The following is a 16,906-nucleotide window of genomic DNA, read 5'->3' on the forward strand; positions in this document are numbered from 1 at the left end:
GCAGGCACTGTCCCAAGCCCCAACACATCCCTCCGGCAGTGAGGAGGGACCCGACTTGTTGAGGGCTTGTTGAGGAATCAGGGATTTTGGGAGGGCAACGTTCTCCTTCTGCAAGCCTGTTGATGGCATTGTCTGGGGACCCCCAGAGACTGCCATGAGAGGGGACGACTTTGCCAAAGAAACTAGCAAATGTCTCCAGGAAAGAGAAGCTTTCCTTGGGCGAAGGCATTTGAAATCAGTAGCACAACCCACCTGCCTATAGAGGCAATGACCAGTGACTGCTGGAGCGCTCAGGGAGGCAGTCACGGAGGGAGAAGGATGCTGCATGTCCTCATTGGCAGAAGCCTTGGTGCACCCAGGAGAGGACTGCGTTGGTGGGAAGACATGCCCACCTTCCTGCACAGAGGTTTGGAAACAACCTCCCCAGATTTCCTGAGAGCGATGTCCTCGGTCTGCACAGACCCCTCCAGCACTCGGGAGCACATCTTCTGCCTGTACTGAGACGATCCTGCTCAGGAAATCCTTGGGCCTCTCATCCCGATACTTCAAAAGAGCCTCTGTGGCCTAATGGTCATGTCAGCAATGAGGAAATGAAATGACGGTGTTGACGAAAACCAAAACACAACCTGTGCCATTAGGAAGGTTTTTTTGCGTTGGAGGTGAGTCGTTTGGAAAGTTACTGCCCGTGTGCAGTGACTGTGGGCCTGGGGCGGTGCAGGAGCAGTATAAAAGCGGGCCCTTCTGCTCACTCTCTCATCCACTCCTCTCGCCTCCATCTCCTTGGGAACAAGGTGAGACTGACGCTCTTTCTCCTCCTCCCGCATTTGGGATTTCTCAGCCCATACCGTCCCCTGTGTCCCATGCGGGGTCTTGGAGCCGCTAATCATGGTAGAGGAAAAGGGGTAGAAGTTGTGGCATGGAGAGTGGCTGGCGCTTGGCTGCAGGCTCTCTTGAGATATGGCTAGGAAGGGACCTCCTTGAGCTTGGTCGCACATGGCAGGGCTCTTCTGGCGTGAGTGGAAGGAGAAGCTACAGAGCCTCCAGCTCTCATGTCTAGCTGGTGGTTTGTATCAATCAGAGTGGGGTGACAGGGAGCTCCTCACCCCGCCCTCATGCTCTGCTTCCCCCTGCCCTCTCTCCCAGGTGCTCCTCCAGCCACAAGTCATGTCCTGCTACAACCAGTGCCTGCCATGCCAGCCCTGCGGCCCCACCCCGCTGGCCAACAGCTGCAATGAGCCCTGTGTCAGGCAGTGCCAGGACTCCACCGTCGTCATCCAGCCCTCCCCCGTGGTGGTGACCCTGCCCGGACCCATCCTCAGCTCCTTCCCGCAGAGCACCGCCGTGGGATCCTCCACCTCCGCTGCCGTTGGCAGCATCCTCAGCTCTGAGGGAGTGCCCATCTCCTCCGGGGGCTTTGGCCTCTCTGGCTTTGGCAGCCGCTACTGCGGCAGGAGGTGCCTCCCCTGCTAAAGCTGCTGGCGATGGCCCTGGGGAAGCCACCCAGGGACCCACAAGAAGGTACTGGACTGGGGACGGAGCATCGGCTTGTTGCTTCCCGAGGGTCTGAGCAAGCCCAGCAGCCCTTGCAAAAAGACGGGGCCAGCCTGAGCTCTCCAAAAGCACAGCCCATGCCTGCCTTTCCCCTCTTGCACTCTCTCCTTTCCCGCCCGTGTCCTCGTTCTCTTGTGCTCCACTGGGCTGTCTGCCCCACAAAGGCAGCCTAGGGAGATCCTGCTGGCCCTGGTCCCGCTGTGGGTCCGGCAGAGGGACAGTTGTCGGGATCTCCGCCACAGCTGTGCCCCTGGTGCTCCCTGGTCTGGGGCCTCCACTCGCATCAACCTCGTTTTCCTCTTTGACTCATTAAAGTTGTGCTGCATCCCAGCCCATGCCTCTGTCTTATCGTTTTCTCTGCAGACCCTGTCGCATGATGCCCAGGGAGAGAGATGTTGCTCAGGGATGGTTCTGGGAGGGTGCTGCTGGGGATGGTTTTGCACTGATTGTGAACACAGGCTTGCATTGAGTATGCTTAGTGATGCATCAGGTGACCCTATGCTTTCTAAAGCTTTCTCCCTATTTGGGTCTGGATAGAATGACCCGACATAGTTCAGTGCCTCCCATCCACTTTGTTGTGCACACCTTTTCTTTTTCCTCGGTGAGCTCAACACTGTGATGCAAGTAGTCAGGAGGGAAGGTGGTATTGGCAAGACATAGGCGCTAGCTTCCCAGGAGAGGCCAGGCGAAGCCATCCTAACCACAGCGTTCTCAAAGGGAGGGACACAGTGCAGTGGGCTGCCTTATCGTAGACCCATAGTAGCACAGAATCGTAGAATGGTTTGGGTTGGAAGAGACCGTTAAAGATCATGCAGTCCAACCCCCCCGGCCATGGGCAGGGATATCTGTCACTAGAGCACGTTATTCAAAGTTCCATCAAACCTGACCTTGAACACTTTCACTGATGGGGCATCCCATCATTCTCTGGGCAACCTTTTCCAGTGTCGCTCTAACCTGTTCATAATAAATGTCTTCCTTATGTCCGATCAACGTCTACCCTACTTGAGTTTACGACTGTTGCTCTTTGTGCTATCACTACAGACCTTGATAAAAAGTCCCTCTCTGACTTCCTTGTAAGTCCCCTTTATATGTTGAATGGCTGCAATGCTGTCTCCCCAGAGCCATGTCTTCTCCAGGCTGAGAAGTCTTCTCCTCAACGTCCTCAGCCTTTCTTCATAGGAGGGGTGGCATAGCCCTCTGATCTTTTTTGTAGGCCTACTCTGGACCTGCTCTAACAGGTCCATGTCTTTTTTGTACTGGGGACCCCACACTGCATGCAGTGTTCCAGGTGGAATCTAACGGGAGCAGACTAGAAGCGGAGAATCACCTCCCTCGACCTGCTGGCCACGCTTCTTTCACTGCAGCCCAGGATACGATTGGCTTTGTGGGCTGCAAGCGCACAGTAGCTGGCGCATGTCCAGTTTTTCATTTACCAGTATCTGCAAGGCCCTTGCACTTGGCCTTGCTTAAATGTCTTCTTGAAGTTCCTGAGTTTCACATGGGACCATTCCTCAAGCCTGTCAAGGTCCCTCTGGACAGCATCCTTTCCCTCAGGCGTATCAGTTGTGCCCCTCGGCTTGGTGCCACGCACAAACGTGCAGAGGGTGCAATCAGTCCCACTATCATCTATGTCATTGATGAAGATATGAGATAGTATTCGTCCCAGTACGGACCCCTGAAGGACACCACTCACCACTGGTTTCCACTTGGACCTTAAGCCGCTGACTATAACTCTTTGGATGAAGCCAAAGTGCCCTTGGGGCACTGTCAGTTGCAGGTGAGGAAGGCATCCATGACTCCACCAGAGCCCCTGGCCATCAGGCCCAGCTTTGCTGAGCCTCTGCCCAGACGTGCCCTCTCGGCCTCGGTGCACATGCTGTGGAAGGAGCGTGTGGCCACTGCTGACGTCGGTTGAGGAGCCTGGGCTGTGGTAGGCGCTGGGAGGGCAGCAGCCCCACAGGCTCCTAGGAAGCGGACAGGAGGGGAGAGGAAGAGCGAGGAGTGAAGGGGCGGCAACTCCTCTTGCTGTGGCTGCCACTATGCTGGGGGAGGAGGCTCGAGCAGAAAATGGCCCCAGAGGGCAACAGGAGAGGGAACGGGGGAATCAGGCTGTACCAGAGGTAATTGTCTTCATAGCAGCCCATATGGTGCTGTTCTTCAAATGTGTGGCTGAAACACCACGGAAGACACACCAACGCTTTAGCTATCGCTGCGCAGTGCTTGCACACCATCAAGGCCATCTCTCTTTCTCACTCTGCACCCCCCGCAGTGGAGGCTGGGGGTGGGCAAGCAGCTGGGAGTTGCCACAGCCAGGACGGCTGACCTGAATTGACCAAAGGGCTATTCCACGTCGTGTAACATCACGATCAGCAATAAAACTGTGGGCATTGGCCTGCTGGTGCTCGGTAGTGCACGACTGCCTTTGCATCACTTACACTTGCCTTTCCCTCTTAGACTGTCCTGGTCTTGACTCAAGGGTATCTTGCTCTCTTGCTCTTCGAATTCCCTCCCCGATCCCAGTGTCTGTGCCTAGGTCTTCCCGGGGAAGTGTCTGGAGAGAGGGAGGCAGGGAGAGACTCAGGGCAGGAAGAGAGGTAGCGGGTGCAGCCAGACTGCTGCTGACGAAAGAGAGCTGCTGAACTGCTGCAGGACACAGCTGGGCATGATGATACACATCATCCCAGAGCTCAGATCAACAGCTGGCTTGGTAGCAACCAGCCCTGCCTCCCCACACATCCTTCAGCCCCTGACAAGCAACAGCCCAAAAGCAGGGCCAGGGAAAGGTGCTTTTGCACTAACCCCACCAAACCAGGTGTGACTCCCAGGAATGTTTTCCGGGACACCAAGGACTGTCATCAAGAACCTGGGCTATCAGAGCAGGAGCATAGCCAGGAGATCGATGGGAGCGACAATCCCAGTTTGCTCAGCACTCCCCTGATGGCATCTAGAACACCGTGCCGAGTTTTGGGCTCTAATGTTAGAAAGACCTTGAGCAAGTGGTGCGACTTCAGTGGACAATGAGCAGGATGGTGAGAGGGCTGGAGCACTTGGTTGGGCAGGTAAGGCTGAGGGCGCGGGGCTTGCTGAGCGTGGAGAAGCGAATGCTCTGGTGCAAGACCTTAAATCATCTTTGGAGCAGCTACGGTCATAGAACTGCTTTGGGTGATTCTCTCCAGCCCCTGATAGGCAGAGAAGTTCAGAAAGCAGCTGGTCACGCTAAGCATGTCTATAGATACCCAAAGCAAGCCTGTCTTAAAAATCACGGCATAACCATCACCAACACCCCGCTTCCTGAACCACCCCTGAGCAACATCTCTCTCCCTGGGCATCGTGGGAGAGGGTGTGCAGGGGAAAGGATGAAACGGAGGCATGGGCTGGGATGCAGCAGAACTTTAATGAGTCAAAAGAGGGAAACGAGGTCGCTCTGAGTGGAGGTCCCTGTGCAGGGAGCACCAGAGCCATATAAGAATCTGAGCCACACGGCTGTGATGGAGATCCCGACAGGTGTGCACCTCCATGCCCCATAGATGGAGCAGAGCCAGCAGGTCTTCTCTAGGCTGGCTTTGTGGTCTTCACAGTCCCGGGGAGCACAAGAGAACGAGGACACGGGAGGGAAAGGAGAGTTTGCAAGAGGAGAAAGGCAGGCATGGGCCATGCTTTTGGAGAGCCCAGGCTGGCCCCGTCTTTTGCAAGGGGTGCTGAGCTTGCTCAGACCCTCTGAAAACAAAAACCCGATGCTCCGTCCCCAGTCCGGTACCTTCTTGTGGGTCCCTGGGTGGCTTCCCCAGGGCCATCGCCAGCAGCTTTAGCAGGGGAGGCACCTCCTGCCGCAGTAGCGGCTGCCAAAGCCAGAGAGGCCAAAGCCCCCGGAGGAGATGGGCACTCCCTCAGAGCTGAGGATGCTGCCAACGGCAGCGGAGGTGGAGGATCCCACGGCGGTGCTCTGCGGGAAGGAGCTGAGGATGGGTCCGGGCAGGGTCACCACCACGGGGGAGGGCTGGATGACGACGGTGGAGTCCTGGCACTGCCTGACACAGGGCTCATTGCAGCTGTTGGCCAGCGGGGTGGGGCCGCAGGGCTGGCATGGCAGGCACTGGCTGTAGCAGGACATGACTTGTGGCTGGAGGAGCACCTGGGAGAGAGGGCAGGGGGAAGCAGAGCATGAGGGGGGGCTGAGGAGACGCCTGTCTTCCCCCCACGAGGGAGAAAAACCATGAGCTGGAGATGAGAGCTGGAGGCATTTTAGGGAGCGCCACAGGCTTCACCTTCCCTTCATCCCAAAAGACCCCTGCCAAGAGGCTCCTAGCCCATCGCTCACTTGAGGCAACCCTCAGCCTGTCTCCATGGCGCACCCTCTACCCCCTTCCCTCCCTCACCATAAGTAGCCCCATGAGCCAGTGTAGGACAAAGAGCAGGTATGTGCTGAGAAATCCCAAAGGAAAACGAGGAGGGGGAGAAAGGGCTTCAGACTCACCTTGTTCCCAAGGAGATGGAGGCGAGAGGAGTGGATGAGAGAGTGAGCAGAAGGGCCCGCTTTTATACTGCTCCTGCACCGCCCCAGGCCCACAGTCACTGCACGCAGGCCGTAATTTTCCAAACGACTCACCTCCAAAGCAAAATATCCTACCTAATGGCACAGGTTGTGTTCTGGTTTCCATCAACGTTGCCATTTCATTTCCTCATTTCTGGCATGCCTGGTCTGCCATGCAGGCTCTTTTCATGTGCTGAGATGAGAGGCCCAAGGATATCCCGGACAGGGTTGTGTCAGTGAGGGCGCAAGATGTCTCCTAAGTGCTGGAGGGGTCTGCCTGGTCCATCAGGCAAATCATGTGGAGGTCAAGAAGAAGGTCTTCTTCCAGGCAGGTCAGTAGCGAGGCTTGGTCAAAGACAGCCACAGCGCTGAACTGGGCAGCTTTGCTGCGGACAGGGGTTACATGCAACACTTCATGGTACTTCAAGGGTTTTGGTCTTGGTCTTCACTGTCAGGATTTGCTGTCGAGAGTACGGGCTCCAGACGCTCCTCAGAATGTCTGGAGCAGGGAAGATCTACCCACAGTAGAGGAGGATCAGGTCCGTGAACATTTAAACAGACTGGCCTGACATGAGTGCAATTGACCTGATGCCATGCACCCGAGGGAACTGGTTGGTGTCACTACAAAGCTGCTCTCAACTCGCTTTAAAGTGACAGCAGTCAGGGGGTGCATCTGAGGACTGGAAGAAAGCCAATGGGCCTCCTGTCTTCAGGAAGGGCACGAAGGAGGGCACGGGCTGGTCAGCCTCACCTCGATGCCTGCAAAGGTGATGGAGCAAATCATCCTGGAAGCCATTTTGCACGACGAAAGGACAAGAAGGTGATTCTGAGTGGTCAGCATGGATTTATGGAGGGGAAAGCAGGCCTGACCAACCTCACGGCCTTCTTTGATGATGTGCATGGCTCCGGTGGGTGAGGGAAGTGCAGCAAAAGTTGTTAACCTCACCTAACCAAGGCTTTTGACGCTGTCTCCTGTAACAATCCTTACAGAGCAACTGACAGAATACAGGCTGGGGAAGAGGGCGGCGCATGGGATGGCAATTTGGCATGGCTGCTGCTCTCCAAGGGTTGTAATGAGTGGCATGAAGGCTGTCTGGCGGCCCCTCACTCCTGGGTCACGGCAGGGGTCCAGACTGGGGCCAATAGTTTTTAACCCCTTTACGCAAAGTCCTGCAGTGGGGCAGGAAGAGCCTTCTGCATCGCTACAGTCTGGGGCCGAGGGGCTGCCAAACAGCTTTGCAGCAGAGGACCTGGGTCCTGGTGGACACCATGAGGCAGCCGGCACCCTTGCAGAAATGGCGTCCGACAGCATCCTGGGCTGCATTAGGAAGGGGGTTTCTATCAGATCAGGGAAGGTGATCCCTCTTCTCTGCTCAACACTGCTGAGACAACAGCTGCCACAAACAGCAGCTCCCCAGTATGAGAGAGAGGCAGAGCCATGCTGGTGCGAGTCCAGCAAAGGGCCAGGGAGCCCCTGAAGCGCCTGGAGCCCCTGAGGCAGGAGGGCCTTCAAGAGGAGGGGTTGTTCACCCTGCAGAAGAGAAGGCCCTGGGGCACGCTTCCTAGCAATGGGTAAAAGAGCTGACGGGAGGGCGTCACGAACATAGAGCCAGACTGTGCTGAGTCTTATCCAGTGAAGGGACAAGAGGTAATAGGCACATGTCGAAGTACGGGAAATTCCACGGAAACATAAGAAAAGTCTTTGTTAATGTGAGAGTGGTAAAGTAGCAGCTAGGGGTGCCCAGACAGCTTGTGGCTTCTCCACCCATGTAGGCATTCAGAGCTTGACAGGTCTTGGCCCTGAGCGTCCTCCAAAGTCTGACCGTGCTTTTAGCAGGGACGGTTGGACTAGCCGGTCTCCAGAGGTCCCTTCCAACATCAAGGATGCTGCAATTCTGTCATGGGCAAAAGATGGGCAAAAGATGGGTGATGCACAGCTGCCCCTTAAGAAGGAAGAACTGGTTGGGAATGTTGGAATCAAGGGCAGCCTTGGCTCTCACACCTGAGAAACACTGGAGTTTAAGACCTGAAGACAGGAAGGAAATTGAGTGGCAGAGTAGAGCCCCTGGACTTCAGGCATGCTGCCTTGGCCCAGACAGGCAGCTGGTAGGTAGGATGCCATGGAGGCAGCTGTGAAGGGCAAAGGAGCTCAGAAAAGCTGGCAGTGCCTTAGGCACCTCATGGTCCAAGAGCAAGAACGGTCCAGCCCAGTACCTGGGAAAACAGGCAGACGTGTCAGCAGATCAGCTTTGGCTAAGCGGGGTACTACAGCGGAGCAGCAATGCAAAAGGCCGCATCCCGGAGGTGAAGTAGGGATGAGCTGTGAAAGAGGAATTCGGAAATAATTCCCAGGCATGTTGGGATGCTGTTAGGAAAGCCAAAGCTCAGCCTGCCTTGAGTCTTGCAAGGGGCAAGAAGAGCAACAGGCAACAAGCATCAAGAACAACATCGACCCCTACAAGAGTAGCTGAAGACTGATGGAGGACAATGTGGGCCCGCTGCTGACTGGGGTGGCTGATTTCCTGAAGAGTGGTCAGAGAGCAGGTTGCGGGGAGTCAATGGCTTGTCTCTCTCAGCCTTCACCTACAAGGTCTCCCAGGCTGCTGTGCTCTCTGAAAGAGTTGAAGGAAGGAGGGGGTGCCCTCCCAGCAGTAGGTGGGCACCAAGTCAAGGACTGCCTGAGAAATGTTGACCCGTACACGCCAGCTGATGTGCTCCAGGGCAGGGCTGCTGTAAAGGGAAGGGAGACCTAGACCTGCTGGAGGACTGGGCCCACAGGAACCTCCATGGCATCAAGAAGGACAAATGGCAAGTCCTGCACCTGGAAAGGAAGAACCTCTTGCTTAGGATCTTAGAGCCCTGAAACTTCCTCTGGGTAGACCTGACCCTCGCTTCAGAATCAGCCCTGGGGAGAGCCTTGGAGGGTGGAAGGGAACGGACACACAGGCCTCATCTTCCTGCCCAAAGAGACCCGGCTGCAGTGAGGAGCTCTCCTGAATGCTCCATGGAGGGAAAGAAAGGGTTGCAGAAAACCTCTCCCCACTGCTTGCGACTCATCCCTGGGTCCCAGGCGCTATGTCTTCTCCTGGCGTTTGTGCTTCTGCACGCCTTCTTTCCCATGCCCCAAAGGCCTCCTCAGCCTGCAGCACAACCCAGCACCATTGGAGAGGCAAGGAAACTTCCCCCAAGTCCCCAAGGAGTGAGGGCTGGCAGGACCCCGCAGAGCCCGGTGCCTGGGGATGCTCAGGGATGGGATGTGCTCAGAAGGGCCCTGGGTACAAAACCAGCTCTCAGACTCCATCGAGGAGGCGATGTACTTCCCTGCCCTGCAGACATGGAGACAGCTAGGACGCGTCCCAGGAAGGCAATGGAATGCCTTGAGTAGGCAAGCTTCCTGGGATAGACTCTCCCTACCCATGGCGAGTCACACTCTAATTTTGGATTAGCCGTGTGTCAGCCTTTTGGTGTGAGGCCAAGTCAGGAGTGCGTGCTGTCTGCAGGCCCATGTCCCACACAGGGCTGAATTCCCTGCGGCCAGGGCAGCTCCATCCCTGCCCAGGGAAAACGAGCTCTGAGCACTGGGCTGTACCTGAGTACACAGCTCCAGGCCAGGCCATTGTGTTTCCTGCAGGTGAGGGTCGAACACGTGCAGCCAAATTGCATGGTGGTGTGAGGAGAGCAGGCACTGTCCCAAGCCCCAACACATCCCTCCGGCAGTGAGGAGGGACCCGACTTGTTGAGGGCTTGTTGAGGAATCAGGGATTTTGGGAGGGCAACGTTCTCCTTCTGCAAGCCTGTTGATGGCATTGTCTGGGGACCCCCAGAGACTGCCATGAGAGGGGACGACTTTGCCAAAGAAACTAGCAAATGTCTCCAGGAAAGAGAAGCTTTCCTTGGGCGAAGGCATTTGAAATCAGTAGCACAACCCACCTGCCTATAGAGGCAATGACCAGTGACTGCTGGAGCGCTCAGGGAGGCAGTCACGGAGGGAGAAGGATGCTGCATGTCCTCATTGGCAGAAGCCTTGGTGCACCCAGGAGAGGACTGCGTTGGTGGGAAGACATGCCCACCTTCCTGCACAGGGGTTTGGAAACAACCTCCCCAGATTTCCTGAGAGCGATGTCCTCGGTCTGCACAGACCCCTCCAGCACTCGGGAGCACATCTTCTGCCTGTACTGAGACGATCCTGCTCAGGAAATCCTTGGGCCTCTCATCCCGATACTTCAAAAGAGCCTCTGTGGCCTAATGGTCATGTCAGCAATGAGGAAATGAAATGACGGTGTTGACGAAAACCAAAACACAACCTGTGCCATTAGGAAGGTTATTTTGCGTTGGAGGTGAGTCGTTTGGAAAATTACTGCCCGTGTGCAGTGACTGTGGGCCTGGGGCGGTGCAGGAGCAGTATAAAAGCGGGCCCTTCTGCTCACTCTCTCATCCACTCCTCTCGCCTCCATCTCCTTGGGAACAAGGTGAGACTGACGCTCTTTCTCCTCCTCCCGCATTTGGGATTTCTCAGCCCATACCGTCCCCTGTGTCCCATGCGGGGTCTTGGAGCCGCTAATCATGGTAGAGGGAAAGGGGTAGAAGTTGTGGCATGGAGAGTGGCTGGCGCTTGGCTGCAGGCTCTCTTGAGATATGGCTAGGAAGGGACCTCCCTGAGCTTGGTCGCTCATGGCAGGGCTCTTCTGGTGTGAGTGGAAGGAGAAGCTACAGAGCCTCCAGCTCTCATGTCTAGCTGGTGGTTTGTATCAATCAGAGTGGGGTGACAGGGAGCTCCTCACCCCGCCCTCATGCTCTGCTTCCCCCTGCCCTCTCTCCCAGGTGCTCCTCCAGCCACAAGTCATGTCCTGCTACAACCAGTGCCTGCCATGCCAGCCCTGCGGCCCCACCCCGCTGGCCAACAGCTGCAATGAGCCCTGTGTCAGGCAGTGCCAGGACTCCACTGTCGTCATCCAGCCCTCCCCCGTGGTGGTGACCCTGCCCGGACCCATCCTCAGCTCCTTCCCGCAGAGCACCGCCGTGGGATCCTCCACCTCCGCTGCCGTTGGCAGCATCCTCAGCTCTGAGGGAGTGCCCATCTCCTCTGGGGGCTTTGGCCTCTCTGGCTTTGGCAGCCGCTACTGCGGCAGGAGGTGCCTCCCCTGCTAAAGCTGCTGGCGATGGCCCTGGGGAAGCCACCCAGGGACCCACAAGAAGGTACTGGACTGGGGACGGAGCATCGGCTTGTTGCTTCCCGAGGGTCTGAGCAAGCCCAGCAGCCCTTGCAAAAAGACGGGGCCAGCCTGAGCTCTCCAAAAGCACAGCCCATGCCTGCCTTTCCCCTCTTGCACTCTCTCCTTTCCCGCCCGTGTCCTCGTTCTCTTGTGCTCCCCTGGGCTGTCTGCCCCACAAAGACAGCCTAGGGAGATCCTGCTGGCCCTGGTCCCGCTGTGGGTCCGGCAGAGGGACAGTTGTCGGGATCTCCGCCACAGCTGTGCCCCTGGTGCTCCCTGGTCTGGGGCCTCCACTCGCATCAACCTCGTTTTCCTCTTTGACTCATTAAAGTTGTGCTGCATCCCAGCCCATGCCTCTGTCTTATCGTTTTCTCTGCAGACCCTGTCGCATGATGCCCAGGGAGAGAGATGTTGCTCAGGGATGGTTCTGGGAGGGTGCTGCTGGGGATGGTTTTGCACTGATTGTGAACACAGGCTTGCATTGAGTATGCTTAGTGATGCATCAGGTGACCCTATGCTTTCTAAAGCTTTCTCCCTATTTGGGTCTGGATAGAATGACCCGACATAGTTCAGTGCCTCCCATCCACTTTGTTGTGCACACCTTTTCTTTTTCCTCAGTGAGCTCAACACTGTGATGCAAGTAGTCAGGAGGGAAGGTGGTATTGGCAAGACATAGGCGCTAGCTTCCCAGGAGAGGCCAGGCGAAGCCATCCTAACCATAGCGTTCTCAAAGGGAGGGACACAGTGCAGTGGGCTGCCTTATCGTAGACCCATAGTAGCACAGAATCGTAGAATGGTTTGGGTTGGAAGAGACCGTTAAAGATCATGCAGTCCAACCCCCCCGGCCATGGGCAGGGATATCTGTCACTAGAGCACGTTATTCAAAGTTCCATCAAACCTGACCTTGAACACTTTCACTGATGGGGCATCCCATCATTCTCTGGGCAACCTTTTCCAGTGTCGCTCTAACCTGTTCATAATAAATGTCTTCCTTATGTCCGATCAACGTCTACCCTATTTGAGTTTACGACTGTTGCTCTTTGTGCTATCACTACAGACCTTGATAAAAAGTCCCTCTCTGACTTCCTTGTAAGTCCCCTTTATATGTTGAATGGCTGCAATGCTGTCTCCCCAGAGCCATGTCTTCTCCAGGCTGAGAAGTCTTCTCCTCAACGTCCTCAGCCTTTCTTCATAGGAGGGGTGGCATAGCCCTCTGATCTTTTTTGTAGGCCTACTCTGGACCTGCTCTAACAGGTCCATGTCTTTTTTGTACTGGGGACCCCACACTGCATGCAGTGTTCCAGGTGGAATCTAACGGGAGCAGACCAGAAGCGGAGAATCACCTCCCTCGACCTGCTGGCCACGCTTCTTTCACTGCAGCCCAGGATACGATTGGCTTTGTGGGCTGCAAGCGCACATTAGCTGGCGCATGTCCAGTTTTTCATTTTCCAGTATCTGCAAGGCCCTTGCACTTGGCCTTGCTTAAATGTCTTCTTGAAGTTCCTGAGTTTCACATGGGACCATTCCTCAAGCCTGTCAAGGTCCCTCTGGACAGCATCCTTTCCCTCAGGCGTATCAGTTGTGCCCCTCGGCTTGGTGCCACGCACAAACGTGCAGAGGGTGCAATCAGTCCCACTATCATCTATGTCATTGATGAAGATATGAGATAGTATTCGTCCCAGTACGGACCCCTGAAGGACACCACTCACCACTGGTTTCCACTTGGACCTTAAGCCGCTGACTATAACTCTTTGGATGAAGCCAAAGTGCCCTTGGGGCACTGTCAGTTGCAGGTGAGGAAGGCATCCATGACTCCACCAGAGCCCCTGGCCATCAGGCCCAGCTTTGCTGAGCCTCTGCCCAGACGTGCCCTCTCGGCCTCGGTGCACATGCTGTGGAAGGAGCGTGTGGCCACTGCTGACGTCGGTTGAGGAGCCTGGGCTGTGGTAGGCGCTGGGAGGGCAGCAGCCCCACAGGCTCCTAGGAAGCGGACAGGAGGGGAGAGGAAGAGCGAGGAGTGAAGGGGCGGCAACTCCTCTTGCTGTGGCTGCCACTATGCTGGGGGAGGAGGCTCGAGCAGAAAATGGCCCCAGAGGGCAACAGGAGAGGGAACGGGGGAATCAGGCTGTACCAGAGGTAATTGTCTTCATAGCAGCCCATATGGTGCTGTTCTTCAAATGTGTGGCTGAAACACCACGGAAGACACACCAACGCTTTAGCTATCGCTGCGCAGTGCTTGCACACCATCAAGGCCATCTCTCTTTCTCACTCTGCACCCCCCGCAGTGGAGGCTGGGGGTGGGCAAGCAGCTGGGAGTTGCCACAGCCAGGACGGCTGACCTGAATTGACCAAAGGGCTATTCCACGTCGTGTAACATCACGATCAGCAATAAAACTGTGGGCATTGGCCTGCTGGTGCTCGGTAGTGCACGACTGCCTTTGCATCACTTACACTTGCCTTTCCCTCTTAGACTGTCCTGGTCTTGACTCAAGGGTATCTTGCTCTCTTGCTCTTCGAATTCCTTCCCCGATCCCAGTGTCTGTGCCTAGGTCTTCCCGGGGAAGTGTCTGGAGAGAGGGAGGCAGGGAGAGACTCAGGGCAGGAAGAGAGGTAGCGGGTGCAGCCAGACTGCTGCTGACGAAAGAGAGCTGCTGAACTGCTGCAGGACACAGCTGGGCATGATGATACACATCATCCCAGAGCTCAGATCAACAGCTGGCTTGGTAGCAACCAGCCCTGCCTCCCCACACATCCTTCAGCCCCTGACAAGCAACAGCCCAAAAGCAGGGCCAGGGAAAGGTGCTTTTGCACTAACCCCACCAAACCAGGTGTGACTCCCAGGAATGTTTTCCGGGACACCAAGGACTGTCATCAAGAACCTGGGCTATCAGAGCAGGAGCATAGCCAGGAGATCGATGGGAGCGACAATCCCAGTTTGCTCAGCACTCCCCTGATGGCATCTAGAACACCGTGCCGAGTTTTGGGCTCTAATGTTAGAAAGACCTTGAGCAAGTGGTGCGACTTCAGTGGACAATGAGCAGGATGGTGAGAGGGCTGGAGCACTTGGTTGGGCAGGTAAGGCTGAGGGCGCGGGGCTTGCTGAGCGTGGAGAAGCGAATGCTCTGGTGCAAGACCTTAAATCATCTTTGGAGCAGCTACGGTCATAGAACTGCTTTGGGTGATTCTCTCCAGCCCCTGATAGGCAGAGAAGTTCAGAAAGCAGCTGGTCACGCTAAGCATGTCTATAGATACCCAAAGCAAGCCTGTCTTAAAAATCACGGCATAACCATCACCAACACCCCGCTTCCTGAACCACCCCTGAGCAACATCTCTCTCCCTGGGCATCGTGGGAGAGGGTGTGCAGGGGAAAGGATGAAACGGAGGCATGGGCTGGGATGCAGCAGAACTTTAATGAGTCAAAAGAGGGAAACGAGGTCGCTCTGAGTGGAGGTCCCTGTGCAGGGAGCACCAGAGCCATATAAGAATCTGAGCCACACGGCTGTGATGGAGATCCCGACAGGTGTGCACCTCCATGCCCCATAGATGGAGCAGAGCCAGCAGGTCTTCTCTAGGCTGGCTTTGTGGTCTTCACAGTCCCGGGGAGCACAAGAGAACGAGGACACGGGAGGGAAAGGAGAGTTTGCAAGAGGAGAAAGGCAGGCATGGGCCATGCTTTTGGAGAGCCCAGGCTGGCCCCGTCTTTTGCAAGGGGTGCTGAGCTTGCTCAGACCCTCTGAAAACAAAAACCCGATGCTCCGTCCCCAGTCCGGTACCTTCTTGTGGGTCCCTGGGTGGCTTCCCCAGGGCCATCGCCAGCAGCTTTAGCAGGGGAGGCACCTCCTGCCGCAGTAGCGGCTGCCAAAGCCAGAGAGGCCAAAGCCCCCGGAGGAGATGGGCACTCCCTCAGAGCTGAGGATGCTGCCAACGGCAGCGGAGGTGGAGGATCCCACGGCGGTGCTCTGCGGGAAGGAGCTGAGGATGGGTCCGGGCAGGGTCACCACCACGGGGGAGGGCTGGATGACGACGGTGGAGTCCTGGCACTGCCTGACACAGGGCTCATTGCAGCTGTTGGCCAGCGGGGTGGGGCCGCAGGGCTGGCATGGCAGGCACTGGCTGTAGCAGGACATGACTTGTGGCTGGAGGAGCACCTGGGAGAGAGGGCAGGGGGAAGCAGAGCATGAGGGGGGGCTGAGGAGACGCCTGTCTTCCCCCCACGAGGGAGAAAAACCATGAGCTGGAGATGAGAGCTGGAGGCATTTTAGGGAGCGCCACAGGCTTCACCTTCCCTTCATCCCAAAAGACCCCTGCCAAGAGGCTCCTAGCCCATCGCTCACTTGAGGCAACCCTCAGCCTGTCTCCATGGCGCACCCTCTACCCCCTTCCCTCCCTCACCATAAGTAGCCCCATGAGCCAGTGTAGGACAAAGAGCAGGTATGTGCTGAGAAATCCCAAAGGAAAACGAGGAGGGGGAGAAAGGGCTTCAGACTCACCTTGTTCCCAAGGAGATGGAGGCGAGAGGAGTGGATGAGAGAGTGAGCAGAAGGGCCCGCTTTTATACTGCTCCTGCACCGCCCCAGGCCCACAGTCACTGCACGCAGGCCGTAATTTTCCAAACGACTCACCTCCAAAGCAAAATATCCTACCTAATGGCACAGGTTGTGTTCTGGTTTCCATCAACGTTGCCATTTCATTTCCTCATTTCTGGCATGCCTGGTCTGCCATGCAGGCTCTTTTCATGTGCTGAGATGAGAGGCCCAAGGATATCCCGGACAGGGTTGTGTCAGTGAGGGCGCAAGATGTCTCCTAAGTGCTGGAGGGGTCTGCCTGGTCCATCAGGCAAATCATGTGGAGGTCAAGAAGAAGGTCTTCTTCCAGGCAGGTCAGTAGCGAGGCTTGGTCAAAGACAGCCACAGCGCTGAACTGGGCAGCTTTGCTGCGGACAGGGGTTACATGCAACACTTCATGGTACTTCAAGGGTTTTGGTCTTGGTCTTCACTGTCAGGATTTGCTGTCGAGAGTACGGGCTCCAGACGCTCCTCAGAATGTCTGGAGCAGGGAAGATCTACCCACAGTAGAGGAGGATCAGGTCCGTGAACATTTAAACAGACTGGCCTGACATGAGTGCAATTGACCTGATGCCATGCACCCGAGGGAACTGGTTGGTGTCACTACAAAGCTGCTCTCAACTCGCTTTAAAGTGACAGCAGTCAGGGGGTGCATCTGAGGACTGGAAGAAAGCCAATGGGCCTCCTGTCTTCAGGAAGGGCACGAAGGAGGGCACGGGCTGGTCAGCCTCACCTCGATGCCTGCAAAGGTGATGGAGCAAATCATCCTGGAAGCCATTTTGCATGACGAAAGGACAAGAAGGTGATTCTGAGTGGTCAGCATGGATTTATGGAGGGGAAAGCAGGCCTGACCAACCTCACGGCCTTCTTTGATGATGTGCATGGCTCCGGTGGGTGAGGGAAGTGCAGCAAAAGTTGTTAACCTCACCTAACCAAGGCTTTTGACGCTGTCTCCTGTAACAATCCTTACAGAGCAACTGACAGAATACAGGCTGGGGAAGAGGGCGGCGCATGGGATGGCAATTTGGCATGGCTGCTGCTCTCCA

At 56.1% G+C, this 16,906-nt stretch overlaps 3 protein-coding genes and 1 pseudogene across 3 annotated transcripts; 2 read left to right on the forward strand and 2 right to left on the reverse strand.

Annotated features, from left to right (window-relative positions):
• The first annotated feature begins 595 nt into the window (after positions 1-595).
• On the forward strand, positions 596-1,470 carry LOC132319380 (feather keratin 1-like; annotated as a pseudogene).
• A 3,886-nt stretch (positions 1,471-5,356) lies between these two features.
• Positions 5,357-6,983, reverse strand: LOC132319381 (feather keratin 1-like). The gene is made up of 3 exons (XM_059830192.1): positions 6,957-6,983; positions 6,026-6,178; positions 5,357-5,683 (listed from the first exon to the last, which is right to left on the reverse strand). The coding sequence occupies exons 1-3, from the start codon at positions 6,981-6,983 to the stop codon at positions 5,357-5,359; spliced, it is 507 nt and encodes a 168-aa protein (XP_059686175.1).
• A 758-nt stretch (positions 6,984-7,741) lies between these two features.
• LOC132319382 (feather keratin 1-like) lies at positions 7,742-11,230 on the forward strand. The gene is made up of 3 exons (XM_059830193.1): positions 7,742-7,801; positions 10,399-10,551; positions 10,904-11,230. The coding sequence occupies exons 1-3, from the start codon at positions 7,742-7,744 to the stop codon at positions 11,228-11,230; spliced, it is 540 nt and encodes a 179-aa protein (XP_059686176.1).
• A 3,886-nt stretch (positions 11,231-15,116) lies between these two features.
• On the reverse strand, positions 15,117-16,743 carry LOC132319383 (feather keratin 1-like). The gene is made up of 3 exons (XM_059830194.1): positions 16,717-16,743; positions 15,786-15,938; positions 15,117-15,443 (listed from the first exon to the last, which is right to left on the reverse strand). The coding sequence occupies exons 1-3, from the start codon at positions 16,741-16,743 to the stop codon at positions 15,117-15,119; spliced, it is 507 nt and encodes a 168-aa protein (XP_059686177.1).
• Positions 16,744-16,906: the final 163 nt, after the last annotated feature.

Source organism: Gavia stellata, chromosome 28 (genome assembly GCF_030936135.1).
Source record: "Gavia stellata isolate bGavSte3 chromosome 28, bGavSte3.hap2, whole genome shotgun sequence".
Taxonomy (NCBI): domain Eukaryota; kingdom Metazoa; phylum Chordata; class Aves; order Gaviiformes; family Gaviidae; genus Gavia; species Gavia stellata.